Raw genomic sequence first — 14,625 nt, forward strand, 5'->3', positions numbered from 1 at the left:
CGAATCCCCGAGCTGACAAGGTAAAAATCTGTTCTACCCCTGAACAAGGCAGTTCCTAGGCCGTCATTGAAAATAAGAATTTGTTCTTAACTGACTTGCCTAGCTAAATAAAGGTAAAATAAATACAAAATATTTGCCCATAGTGCCTGGCCTTGAGTTGCAGTTTTTTGTTTTAATATGTTTGAGTACATAACCCAAAACAAGCTTTCTTGTAACGTAAAAAAAAATGTATTGCTCATGATAAGACTGATTTGAATACGGCCCTTGGCGTTTTAAAGCAAAAGACAATGCATGTCCATTGCTCAGTGGAGCTCTAATCACCAAACGAGATTATGCATATCAAAGATGGTACACTACATGACCAAAAGTATGTGGACACCTGCTCGTCGAACATCTCATTCCAAAATCATGGGTATTAATATGGAGTTGGTCCCCCCCTTTGCTGCTATAACAGCCTCTAATCTTCTAGGAAGGCTTTCCACTAGATGTTGGAACATTGCTGCGGGAACTTGCTTCCATGCGGACCATTACTACTCCTTCACCACACTTTACAGTTGGCACTTTGCATTGGGGCAGGTAGCGTTCTCCTGGCATCCGCCAAACCCAGATTTGTCCGTCGGATTGCCAGATGGTGACGCGTGCTTCATCACTCGTGAGAATGCATTTCCACTGCTCTGGAGTCCAATGGTGGTGACCTTTACACCACTACATCCGACGCTTGGCATTGCACATGGTGATTTTAGGCTTGTGTGCGGCTGGTCGACCATGGAAACCCATTTCATGAAGCTCCCGACGAACAGTTCTTGTGTTGACGTTGCTTCCAGAGGCAGTTTGGAACTCGGTAGTGAGTGTTGCAACCAAGGACAGACGATTTTTGGAGCTACGCTCTTCAGCCTACGGCTGTCCCGTTCTGTGAGCTTGTATGGCCTACCACTTCACGGCTGAGCCGTAGTTGCTCCTAGACATTTCCACAGTATTTACAGTTGACCGGGGGGCAGCTCTAGCAGGGAAGAAATTTGACGAATTGACTTGTTGGAAAGGTGTCATCTTATTACGGTGCCACGTTGAAAGTCACAGCTCTTCAGTAAGGCCATTCTACTGCCAATATTTGTCTGGAGATTGCATGGCTATGTGCTCGATGTTATACACCTGTCAGCAATGGGTGTAGCTGAAATAGCCAAATCCACTAATGTGAACGGGTGTCCACATACTTTTGTATATATAGTGTATTTCCTCAGGCATGTTAGGCAGCACAATGCAATGGTGGCCAACATAGATCGTTCAAAGCCTTTCTTCTGTCTGAAAATTATACTACTAGCACACAACCATTATTTGGCTTGAGGGTACCCTCAATGATACCTACCTTATTGTCTGGATGCTTGGCATACTTGGGGCACCCTCAGCCAGAGTTGTGTTGGTCTGAGTTGCACACTGTGTATGTCTCTTGACCTATAGAGTGAGGGGTAACCCTTTACTTGATACCTCCCTGACAAGGCAGATGTCATAAATCGTCATTACACTGTTTGCTGATTCTATCAGACTTTACAGTCATGACACAAACCATTATCTAGACATCTATCCAGCCCCACGAGTTTGATGTTTGTGTAGCTACTAATGTTGAACTCGTGGAGCTGGACATCTATTATGTCATTCACATAGCAGACTTGTTGATGTTGACCTTGGAGTGGGGAGTTCAAGTGAAATGTTGTGATTTTGTTAGCGCATAGTATCTACAGTAAAAAGTCAAATGTAGGATTATGTCAAGTGACAATGACTAAATTAACTGTTTTCTGATTGATGCCTCTGTGCGTACCAACTCGGCAATGCTTGATTGGCCATTAATTCCGCTGAGGATCTTGAATGTGTCATGTTAGATCCTCAGAGAGATGGAGAGTTTATCAAACTGACTATAACATATACACAGAATGGCATGGTTCTACAGACATTGTTGAGTAACTGTTATGGTTTCATTAATACATTTACATTTGATGATAAATATGCAGTAGTGAAACATAATGTGGGTTGGGGTCAAATTCTATTTAAATGTTGTAAATTCAGGAAGTAAACTGACATTCCAATTTTCAGTTTACTTTCTGAATTGATGGAATTGAAATGGAATCGACCCCATTTGCTTATCCTCTAGCCTCTATTCCATTCTGTTTCAAACCACAAATGAACTAACTAAACCACAGTTGCAGGACCCGGTCCTGCCTTATTCTCCGTGCCTCCATAAAAGCCTGACACTTGTCCTCTGTTTTCAGTGTTGCCTCAGCTCTGCATTCTGAAACGCCAGATCGCTATGAACGTCTCACTTCAGTCTCCAGCTCTGTCGACTTCGATCAACGGGATAACGTGAGAAATCCCTCCCTACTCCCTCCCTCCGAATGTCTCCCCACCACTGAGGTTGTCTCCTACTGGTCACACGTGCATCTCTTTAAACGACTCCATTGGCTTTGCCTCCTATTCCTGTTAAATAATGCAAGATAAGCAGAGGACTGTAAAGCCGCTGGCTGCCAGCCTTGGATGTGGGTGGAGTCAGGTCCGTCAGACACACAGTTCCACTTAGTGACTCCTGATAGACTCCCCACCCCTTATCGATACAGTACATGGATGTTTTATCATAAGGGAGACTTATCTCCTTATCTCTCTTGACTCTTCCTAGTAATGCAACACAATAGTATATATGGTGATAGTTTGAATTAATATCCTTAAGGTGAAATGCCCCAGTGTGTGGAACAGACACTCATACACATTTTCCAACTTGTGACTTTTACAGAAATATAAGCTAAACCAGTCAGTTATCCACATACCAATGTCCCTCAAGAACATTCTATGGAACTCCATACGATATCCCTGAGTCATATGTAGCACTGTAAATCACCATAGTAGGTCAATTCAGGTCCACGTTATCTCTTTCTACCTCCTAGCCTTTTAATCCCAGCTGGTAGGCTAAGGCTCTGCCTCCACTTTCCCTGTCTGTTCACTAAAACTCACATCACGATTGGGCCACTGCTATAGCCGTCCCGATCACGTTGGCTTTACCCCAGACAGTGCCCTGTTTATTGCCGTCTCTGGTCATACAGTACTTGGGCCCCAATTAAATAAATTGCAGATAAAGGAACACCGTAGTTTAATTCTAAATGTTTACACTGTGTTTGGAGTTTAGGTTTCACATCAACATCCAATGACCATGAGAATAGCATGCTGCTATGTTGGATTTAACACCTCTGAGTAAACCAGCATTGTTTTTTATTTATCTCCAATTGATTGAATTGGGGCCTAAAAACAAAAACACTTTATAATGCATCACCACTGTCAAATTATTTGATTGTGTGGAATTTTAGTTTAAAAAAAAATCTCCATGTGTTGAAAATGTGACTAGCGACTGTTTTCACCTGCAAGTTTTTTTGTTTTAAACTGCATATTTTTCAAATGTCTGATTGTCATTGTGCATGTCTACACTGCAGGGCTTCTGTTCCTGGTTAACTGCCATCTTCAGAATAAAGTAAGTGAGTCTGTTATCAACATTCTATGTAAATACTTGATTGGGAAAAAGCTAGAGATCATGCATGTCAATGTTGCCCCAAAAATGTGCAACTGAATGAATAGTAATGCTAATGTACTAAAGGCCACCTCTGATCAGAACAAACAGTGATAAATAACTATCGCCCTGTTTCAAAACATTCTTGCCTAACAAAAATATTAGAATCCTTGATTAATTCTCAGCTACAATCTTTCTTATCTATGAAATATATCCAGAATGTTTACCAGTCTGGTTTTAGACCAGGACATTGCACCATCTCTGCTGCATCCCAAATACCAAAGACAATATCAGCATGTAAAGTGGCTAGTTAGCTGTAAAATTGCCAAAAGAAGTTGCACTATCAATTTAGGAGTCTACAATCTCACCATGTTCAACCTGTGGATAATGTGCCTCAGGGTGGGGTTTGACATTTGAGGAGATGGTAAACGTTGCCCGCGCTACTGCAATGGGTCGCGTGGTGCATTCTGGGAGAAGGCCCACTCTCCTGCAAAGAGTGAATGGGAGTCTGTTGGGCGCTAGCTCAAAACCCAACATTAGCACGAATTTTGGCGAAAAGAAGTATAACATTACAAATCTTTTCCGAGATGTGCGATAATTAACTTGCTATCTGTAATATCGTATAGCTTTGGAATTGTGACATAGGAAAATAGGCACATTTTTGACATATATACTGACTTTGAGAAGGGATTGCGTGACAATTAGTTTAGCAACCACGTGGCGCAGCATGACAACGTGAATGCGATTAGTCGACAGTCTGCTGGGTGTGGTTTTACGTTTCTTTATTCATTGGATTCCTATCTCATTTACATTTACATTTAAGTCATTTAGCAGACGCTCTTATCCAGAGCGACTTACAAATTGGTGCATTCACCTTATGACATCCAGTGGAACAGCCACTTTACAATAGTGCATCTAGATCATTTTAAGGGGGGGGGGGGGGGGGCAGAAGGATTGCTTTATCCTAGGTATTCCTTGAAGAGGTGGGGTTTCAGGTGTCTCCGGAAGGTGGTGATTGACTCCGCTGTCCTGGCGTCGTGAGGGAGTTTGTTCCACCATTGGGGTGCCAGAGCAGCGAACAGTTTTGACTGGGCTGAGCGGGAACTGTACTTCCTCAGTGGTAGGGAGGCGAGCAGGCCAGAGGTATCTCCTTTCTATAATATCTCTGACAACAGCACCATGCAATGCACCCCGGACTAAAGAGGCATAAAAATAAGAAAAATGTGCTAGACCCTCCGTTAAATTACACATTTCTCGAGGTAGGAATAACACAAAAATATAATCAATGGCTCATTTGAGTGGAGACATCCTCCCGAGTTATGACATCGGCTAGTATTGAAATCTGACATGTACAATAGACGTTTTTGCAATCTAAATGTCATATTCCTATTAACTTCCAGTGTAATGAGAGCGACTTAATCAGTGCTATGTCCTACCGGACGGATATCTGTCTGCGGATAATACTGTTGTGTATTTTATTCCCCTCCACCGTGGACAAGGCTCTGTCTAACCTACAGACTGCTTTCACTGTCTTACGAAAAACACGTATTGACCTGAAATTTTTATCAAATAGTGGAAAAACTAAGTATATGTTTTCAAGAGTGCTCAACAATGACTCTAAAGATCTGTACCTTGGATGGTGCCCAAATTGATCGTATCTCTGCTTACAAATATCTGTCATTTGGATAACAGAAGTTGAGAAGAAAACTAGGCTCTATAGGTCATGCCTTGCTTAATTGTAGAAAGCAGATCTTTCAGTCGCCATTCCTACCAGTCCTAGACTTCTACATTGTTGCAGCTGCCACTTCATTAAAGCTGTTAGATGCAGTGCACTTTTATCTTACAGGCTACAGGTTTTGCACTCATCACTGCATTCCCTATCTGAAAGTAGGCTGGCCCTCTGTGACGTTGCGTAGGTCAAAACAATGCATTCTGTTTATTTTAAAGCCCGTTTGCTAAAACAAATGTATTACCTAACATTGTAGGGATGGCGAAGTCCTGAAATTCCTTCTGTCACTACAGATTTCGGTGAAACTGCTTTTAGTTTGTTCTATGAATGATGTGCGAAGAATCTTCAGAAAACCCTACAGTTGGACGCATTGGTCCCTTTTGGGCAATTCAGATTGTTGGTAGAGGGACCTCTTCACTGGGGAATGTGGTTGTTTTTTTATAATCGTTTTTTTTTTTTGTATTTTGCTTTGTTTCCTATGGTCTTTCCTTGATTGCTTGGTCTTGTCATGTAGGGCTCCCTTGAAAAAAAGACTAAAATTGAGTACTGTAATATAGTCATTTTTACATTCCCCACAAACGAGAAATGCAAAAAAAAAAAAGAGGGTAAATGGCCTTTGTTTGAATTTTTGTTGTTGTTTTAGATGTATCCCTTTTGTACATATCATTGCGCAACCGGCAACCAGGAAGGGCTGGGTTGCTAAACCACGGGGTCTGTTTGAAATTGAAATTATAATGGTCTTTAACAATGCAAGTGTTAATGAATTTACCTGCAAAAAAACCACAGCAAATTTTCACAGAGGGCCAGACCTGTTGTTTTTCAACTCTTAATGATCAGCTATGAAAAGCCAACTGAAAATTATTCATGATTATTATTTGACCATGCTTGTCACTTATGAACATTTTTGAACATCTTGGCATAGTTCTGTTATAATCTCCACCCGGCACAGCCAGAAGAGGACTGGCCACCCCTCATAGCCTGGTTCCTCTCTAGGTTTCTTCCTAGGTTTTGGCCTTTCTAGGGAGTTTTTCCTAGCCACCGTGCTTCTACACCTGCATTCTAGCTGTTTGGGGTTTTAGGCTGGGTTTCTGTACAGCACTTCGAGATATTATCTGATGTACGAAGGGCTATATAAAATAAAATTGATTGATTGATTGATTGACATATAGTAAAAAAACAATAAAAAAACTTGCTGGTCACAGACCTGGGCAGAAAATAATTGTATTTTGTAGTTTGTTTTAAAATACAAACTTTACAAATACTCTAGGTAGTCGAATGATATTTGAAACTATTTTTCATAACTTTCAGAAAACCAAATAATATTGGAAGTGCCTTCTGAAAGTTTTCACACCCATTTCCCCACATTTTGTTGTGTTACAAAGTGGGATTAACATTTAATTGTCCTTTTTTTGGTCAACAATCTACACAAAATACACAATACAAGTCAAATTGGAAGTGGAAGAAAAATTCTAACATTTGTAAAAAATAAATAAATATGCAAAATAAACACTAATTTATCTTGATTAGATTAGTATGCAACCCTCACAGGTGATTCTACATGTTAGAATCACCTGTGAGTTGTGGGCTGTGAGTTTCTGGGTAAGTCTCTAAGAGCTTTTCACACCTGAATTGTGCAACATTTGCCCATTTATTATTTTCAAAATTCTTCAAGCTCTGTCAAATTGGTTGTTGATCATTGCTAGACAACCATTTCTGGTCAAAGATTGTCAAGCAGGGTTAAAACTGTAACATTCAGTCTTCTTGGTAAGCAACTCCTGTAGATTTGGCCTATTGTCCTGCTGAAAGGTGAATGAATCTCCCAGTGCCTGTTGGAAAGCAGACTGAACCAGGTTTTCCTCTAGAATTTTGTCTGTGCTTAGCTCCATTCAGTTATTTGTTTTTATCCTGAAAAACTCCCCAGTCCAGTATGATTACAAGCATACCATAACATGATGCAGTCATCACTATCCTTGAAAATATAGACAGTGGTACTCCGTAATGTTGTATTAAATTTACCGAAAACATAACATATTCAGGACAAAAAGTTGATTGCTTTGACAATTTCTTTTGCAATATTACTTTAGTGGCTTGTTGCAAACATGATGCATGTTTTGCAATATTTTTGTTCTGTGCAGCCTTCCTTTTCACTCTGTCAATTAGGTTAGTATTGTGGAGTAACTCAATCACAGCCATTAAAATTAATACATTTTAAATTCAGGCTGTAACACAAAAAAAAGTATTAAGTCAAAGGATGTGAATACTTGAGAACCCCAACATATTTATTTGATGGCTGCCAAATATTTGAAGAACCAAAAACTACAACAGCTAGTTGAATTAGTCTAAATATATACTGAACAATAATATAAACACATGTAAAGTGTTGGTCCCATGTTTCATGAGCTGAATTAAAACATCCAATAAATGTTCTATACTCACAAAATACTTATTTCTCTCACATTTTGTGAATTTATTTCAATTGACTGATTTTCCTTATATGAACTGCAACTCAGTAAAATCTTTGAAATTGTTGCATGTTGTGTTTATTTTTGTTCAGTGTATGATCGTTAGCACATGGTTTGGAGTGCTCTCAGATATGAGTCTTAATCTATATCCTAGAAATAAATACGTGAGGGACATATAATCATCTCAACATTAGAGTATTTCTAAATGACTAACAAATATATTTTCATAATGAGTGAGAAGTAAGGTAATATAATAACACTTGACATCAAGTTCTTATACATCTGTAGTTACTTTGATTATTACAATAGCAACATTGGTGTTACATAGGACTTTGGAAATTGTTTTATAATTGCATAATAGAGTAATACCATAGTAATAAATACTCTCAGATCATGTTATTTAACAAACATGCTAATAAAATGTTTCTCAATGTAATTTGTTTTATTACACAGGCATAAGAACAGTTTAATGTTAACAAAATATGGCTATTAAATGTCGAAAGGGAAAAAATGTAATTAATGCCTTCTTGAATTACCTACAGCCAAGGTAGGTTGAACAGCATGTTAGTTGGTACTCTGTGTAAACTGTCCCTTTTAAAGATGGTAAAGTGTGTGTTTGAAACAAGAGCACTTACCCTCAGATGAAGAAAAAAAGTGGTTCTAAATTGTTTTTTCTAAGCATCCAACTTGCTGTTTGCAAATGACTTTGAATATCTCTGCAGTATTTTCAGGTATCATAAAATCAACTGCTGCTTTCAACCTTTTCAGTGGCATGTTGATAGTCATACTAGTTGAGCATCACAACTTGGTTATACTTATCTGTAAAAAAAAATATTATTAGTTAATTAATTGGTTTGACTTGATTATCTACATCCGAGGCAATGGACATTCAGAAGAATGGACATTTTACAGAATCTGCTGTCGGATAGAGTGGAAAAGTATAAGAAATTGTTTTGTGCTCTATTCGTTATATTTATATCTGCAACATGCAGTTCCAGATACAGCCATGCCATTTATTGTTGTCACCTCCAAACAAACTATTTGTTCCTCCATTTTTTTTTTTACTTTACACAAAGCATAGTTTAAAACTAGTTATCCCAGGTCTGCACATAACTAGGTCTCATGCTGGGCTTTAAGTGGATATTAAAATGTAAAAAATGTACCTCCTACCCCTTTCACCAAAAATAAGGTCAAAAGGTTTAAAAATATGGTTCTTGTCTCTGTGTAAATGGGGCTCAACTTATACTCCAAAAGTGAACCCGCTTCTCCTGCCCTCACCCCACCTAGGGACGAGGAGATCCGGGAGAAGTGTGGCGAGGACGCCGTGCACTACCTTTCGTTCCAGCGCCATATCATCGGCCAGCTGGTGGTTGTTGGGGTTCTGTCTGTGGGCATCGTCCTGCCGGTCAACTTTTCTGGAGACCTTTTGGGTGAGTGTGCCAGATTTCCATTCATTTCTATTAATGAAATGTACCTCTTGTTTACCTTTATAAATCCCTTATTAATGAGATCACCTTAAGTTAAAGACACACTACATCGTTTTTGTTGTCGTCATGTGAGACTTTGCATATAAATGTGACTTCAACAGAGAAATAAACAACGGTACAACATGAAGACGTATTCCATCAGATTTGCACATAGAAGTAGCATATCTGCTCTCCATTGTACAGTTGGTTTACAAAATATCCTATGACAACAAAAACACACATGGACCAATCGGTCCTTGTTTTGGGTTTATGATATGCCAAAACGGCCCATTAAGGAATTTGCAGTGCCTTGAAAAAGTATTCATACCCCTTGACTTATTTCACTTGTTACAGCCTGAATTCAAAATGGAATCCCATCTATCCACAATACCCCATAATGAAAAAAGGAAAACATATTTGTGAAACATTTTTCTAATGTATTGAAAATGAAATAAAGAAGTATTCACACCCCTCAGTCAATACATGTTAGAATCACATTTGGCAGCCATTACAGCTGTGAGTCTTTCTGGGTACGTCTCTAAGAGCTTTGCACACTTGTGTTGTACAATATTTGTAAAAAAAAAAAATATTTATTTTTTATTCTTCAAGCTCTGCTGAGTTTATTAATATATATCATTGCTAGACAGCCATTTTCAAGTCTTGCCATAGATTTGTAAGCCAATTAAAGTCCAAACTGTAACTAGGCCACTGAGGAACATTCAACATCATCTTGGTAAGCAATTCCATTATATATTTGGCCTTGTGTTTTAGGTTATTGTCTTACTGTAAGGTGAATTTGTCTCCGTGTCTGTTGGAAAGCACTGAACCAGGTTTTTCTCGAGGATTTTATCGGTGCTTAGCTCTATTAAATACATTTTTATCCTAAAAACACTCCCTCGCTGATGAAAAGCATACCCATAACATGATGCAGCCACCACAATTCTTGGAAATATGAAGTGGTACTAAGTGATGTGTTGTGTAGAATTTGCCCCAAACATAACACTTTGTATTCAGGACATGAAGTCATTTAAAAACAATTGTTTTACTTTTACCCCCTTTTCTCCCTAATTTCGTGATATCCAATTGGTAGTTAGTCTTGTCTCATTGCTACAACTCCCCTATGGACTCAGGAGAGGCGAAGGTCGAGAACTATGCATCCTCCGAAACACGACCCTACCAAGCTGCCCTGCTTCTTGACACACTGCTTGCTTAACCCGGAAGCCAGCTGCACCAATCTATCGGAGGAAACACCGTCCAACTGACAACCGAAGTCAGCTTGCAGGCGCCCAGCCCACCACAAGGAGTCGCTAGAGCACGATGAGACAAGGAAATCCCGACCGTCCAAACCCGGACGACGCTGGGCCAATTGCGCACCGCCTCATGGGTCTCCCGGTCACGGCCGGCTATGACACAGCCTGGGATTGAACCCAAGGCTGTAGTGATACCTCAGCACTGCGAAAGTTAATTTCTTTGCCACGTTTTTTTGCAGTGTTACGGTAGTGCCTTCTTACAAACAGGATGCATGTTTTGTGATATTTTTTATTCTGTACAGGTTTCCTTCTTGTTGTCGCTACCGAGTTCCAAACTGCCCCTGGAAGCAATGCCAGTACAAGAACTGTTCGTTGGGAGCTTCATGAAATGGGTTTCCATAGCCGAGCAGCCGCACGCAAGCCTAAGATCACAATGCCAAGCGTCGGCTGGAGTGATGTAAAGCTTGCAGACATTGGACTCTGGAGCAGTGGAAACGCGTTCTCTGGAGCGATGAATCACGCTTCGCCATCTGGCAGGCCGACAGACTAATCTGTGTTTGGCAGGTGCCAGGAAAACGCTACCTGCCCCAATACGTAGTGCCAACTGTTAAGTTTGGTGGAGGAGGAATAATGGTCTGGGGTGTTTTTTCATGGTTCGGGCTAGGCCCCTTAGTTCCAGTGAAGGGAGATCTTAACACTACAGCATACAATAACATTCCAACTTTGGCAACAGTTTGGGGAAGGCCCTTTCCTGTTTCAGCATGACAATGTCCCCGTGCACAATGCGAGGTCCATACAGAAAGGGTTTGTCGAGATCGGTGTGGAATAACTTGACTGGCCTGCATAGAGCCCTGACCTCAACCCCATCAAACACCTTTGGGATAAATTGGAACACTGACTGCGAGCCAGGCCTAATCGCCCAACATCAGTGGCTGAATGGAAGCAAGTCCCCGACGCAATGTTCCAACATCTAGTGGAAAGCCTTTCCATAAGAGTGGAGGCTGTTATAGCAGCAAAGGAGGGACCAACTCCATGTTAATGCTCATGATTTTGAAATGAAATATTCGGCTGTTAGGTACTTTATTTTAGTTGACTATCATAGCGAAATTGCTACAAGAAAGTTTATTTCAATTGACTAACAGATAATTAAGTACAGATAATAGAAAATGTCACAAGAAAGAAATGTCACAAGAAAATGTCTATATACATTGTTCTTTTTTTGTCACCAGAAAATAATGCATACAGCTTTGGGCGGACCACTATAGCAAACCTGAAGTCTGGGTAGGTAAATGTTTTATAACACGCTTTTATTATTTTGTTGGTTATTAAACCAATGGCATTATTTGATAATAAAGAATGACGGTTAGTTACGGAAAATCCCAGGAGGCAATATTGGTTGCAATGACTTTATTAAGTATTTTGGTACATCATGCTCAGATGACTGTATACTGGTTGTAATGTTTTTATACATCTTTTAAACAACATATTTATCAAATCTCTTCTGCATTTTCTCAGGACTAACCTCTTGTGGCTCCACACTTCGTTTGCGTTCATATACCTGCTTCTGACTGTGTACAGCATGAGACGACACACGTCCAAGATGCATTACAAGGAGGATGACCTGGTAAAGTTTATTTAATTTATTTATCCATAGTCAAATTCAGATGAATGCAATGTCCACTTAATCATGGGCTACTATAGAGACATTTGGAATGTAATAGTTATGAAGTACAGTACATGTCAACATCTGGTTAACAGATGTGTTATTTTCAGCAGTCATAAATCAAAGCATATGCTCTTTTCCAGGTGAAACGCACTTTGTTTATTAATGGGATCTCCAAATATGCCGAAGAGGTCCACATAAAACAACACTTTCAGTAAGCATTTCTCTGGTTTGATTTATTGTCAGACATCAGCAAGGTGTTGGCTTGCACCTGCATGTGTGGTACATTCTACAGTGGGGTCAAAATTGATTGACATCATTGATAAAGATGAGCAATAATGACTGTAAAATAAATAATTCAAATACTGTATGCAAACAAAAATGGGAAATTATTTTATACTTAAACAAAATCTCTTTCTCTAAACAATTGCATTAACAAGCAATATTTTTTTCTGAAAAAGGAAGGGGTCAACATGATTTACATCCATAAAGTGGGGCCTCCCACTCCTCTTTCTATTCTGGTTAGAGACAGTTTGCGCTGTTCTGTGAAGGGAGTAGTACACAGCGTTGTACGAGATCTTCAGTTTCTTGGCAATTTCTAGCAAGGAATAGCCTTTATTTCTCAGAACAATAATAGACTGACGAGTTTCAGAAGAAAGTTCTTTGTTTCTGGCCATTTTGAGCCTGTAATCGGTGATGCTCCAGATACTCAACTAGTCTAAATAAGGCCAGTTTTATTCCTTCTTTAATCAGGACAACAGTTTTCAACTGTGCTAACATAATTGCAAAAGGGTTTTGTAATGATCAATTAGCCTTTTTAAAATGATAAACTTGGAATAGCTAACAAAACGTGCCATTGGAACACAGCAGTGATGGTTGCTGATAATGGGCCTCTGTATGCCTATGTAGATATTCCGTAAAAAACTGCTGTTTCCAGCTACGATAGTCATTTACAAAATGAACAATGGCTACACTGTATTTCTGATCAATTTGATGTTATTTTATTGGACTTTTCTTTCAAAAACAAGGACATTTCTAAGTGACCCCAAACTTTTGAATTGTAGTGTACATATAAATCTCTCATGGCTCAAAGTGGAAGACAGATTGACTTCATCACTACCTATTTTTGTAAGAGGTGTTAACAAGCTGAAGGTACTGAGCTGTCTATTTAAAATACTAGCCCACAGCTTGGACACCCATGCATACCCCACAAGACATGCCACCAAAGGTCTCTTCACAATCCCAAAGTCAAGAACAGACTATGGGAGGCGTACAGAACTACATAGAGCCATGACTACATGGAACTCTATTCCACATCAGGTAACTGATGCAACCAGTAGAATCAGAAGATTAAAAAAAAAAAAAACGAATAAAAATACACCTTATGGAACAGCAGGGACCGTGAAGAGACACAGGCACAGACATGCATACACATAAGACACACACTCTACACACATGTACACATGGATGTTGTATTGTAAATATGTGACAGTGGAGTAGTGGCCTGAGGGAACACACTAAATATATGGGGTGAAGTGTTATGAAATGTAATGTCATGTAATATTTTAAATTGTATATAACTGCCTTAATGTTGCTGGACCACAGGAAGAGTAGCTGGTGCCTTGGCAGTAGCTAATGGGGATCCTTAATAAATACAAATACCAACATAATTTCCCACAGTTTATAGCATATTATATAGATCAGTTTTTGAATTGTTTATTTTCTACAGTCATTATTGCTCATCTTTATCAAGGGGGTCAATAATTCCAGACCCCACTGTATGTGCCATCAGGAAGTATTCATACTCCTTGACTTATTCCACATTTTGTTGTGTTATGGTAGGAATTCAAAATGGATTAAAATAAGACAAATCTCACCCATCCACACACAATACCCCATAATGACAGTGAGAACATGTTTTTAGAAAGATTCGCGACTGTATTGAAAATGAAATGCAGAAATCTCATTAACGTAGGTATTCGCACCCCGTTGCTATGACGCTCACAATTGAGCTCAGGCGCGTCCAATTTAATTTGGTCATCCTTGAGCTGTTACTACAACCTGATTGGAGTCCACCTGTGGCCGATTTAATTGTTTGGACATAATTTAGAAAGAAACACACCTGACTATATAAGGTCCCACAGTTGACAATGCATGTCAGAGCAGAAATCATGCCATGATGTCCAAGGAGCTGCCCGTAGATATGAGATTGAATTGTGATGAAGCATACAGTATATCTGGGGAAGGTGAAGAGGAAATCCCCCACTAAGGACTCAAAGTTAATGAACAGATTTATAATCACGGCCGGAGAGGTTACAACAAACTTAATACTCAAAATACAAGTCTGTCAAAAGCTCTGAAGGGATGCTCTCCCTTCAGCACTCTTTAAACTCGTGCACAAACTGGGCGTCTCTGCTCTCAATAGGCTGATCATGACTTTGCACACACAGTTTCTAGGCATTGGGCCAAAGTAACATTGTGTTCCCTTCTTTCTGTTCTTCTATCAGTCCCTTC

The 14,625-nt window shown here is 39.6% G+C and overlaps 1 protein-coding gene across 3 annotated transcripts in view; it reads left to right on the forward strand.

Annotated features, from left to right (window-relative positions):
- The window catches only part of LOC129839806 (CSC1-like protein 2), a 93,130-nt gene that overhangs the window by 36,744 nt on the left and 41,761 nt on the right, over window positions 1-14,625 (forward strand). For all 3 annotated transcript variants that reach the window (XM_055907456.1, XM_055907464.1, XM_055907474.1), the window contains 6 exons: window positions 2,262-2,352; window positions 3,468-3,505; window positions 9,020-9,162; window positions 11,678-11,729; window positions 11,964-12,072; window positions 12,255-12,325. In XM_055907456.1, coding sequence (XP_055763431.1) covers window positions 2,262-2,352; window positions 3,468-3,505; window positions 9,020-9,162; window positions 11,678-11,729; window positions 11,964-12,072; window positions 12,255-12,325 — 504 coding nt within the window. The remainder of the gene's footprint in view (window positions 1-2,261; window positions 2,353-3,467; window positions 3,506-9,019; window positions 9,163-11,677; window positions 11,730-11,963; window positions 12,073-12,254; window positions 12,326-14,625) is intronic.

Source organism: Salvelinus fontinalis, chromosome 3, assembly GCF_029448725.1.
Source record: "Salvelinus fontinalis isolate EN_2023a chromosome 3, ASM2944872v1, whole genome shotgun sequence".
Taxonomy (NCBI): Eukaryota; Metazoa; Chordata; class Actinopteri; order Salmoniformes; family Salmonidae; genus Salvelinus; species Salvelinus fontinalis.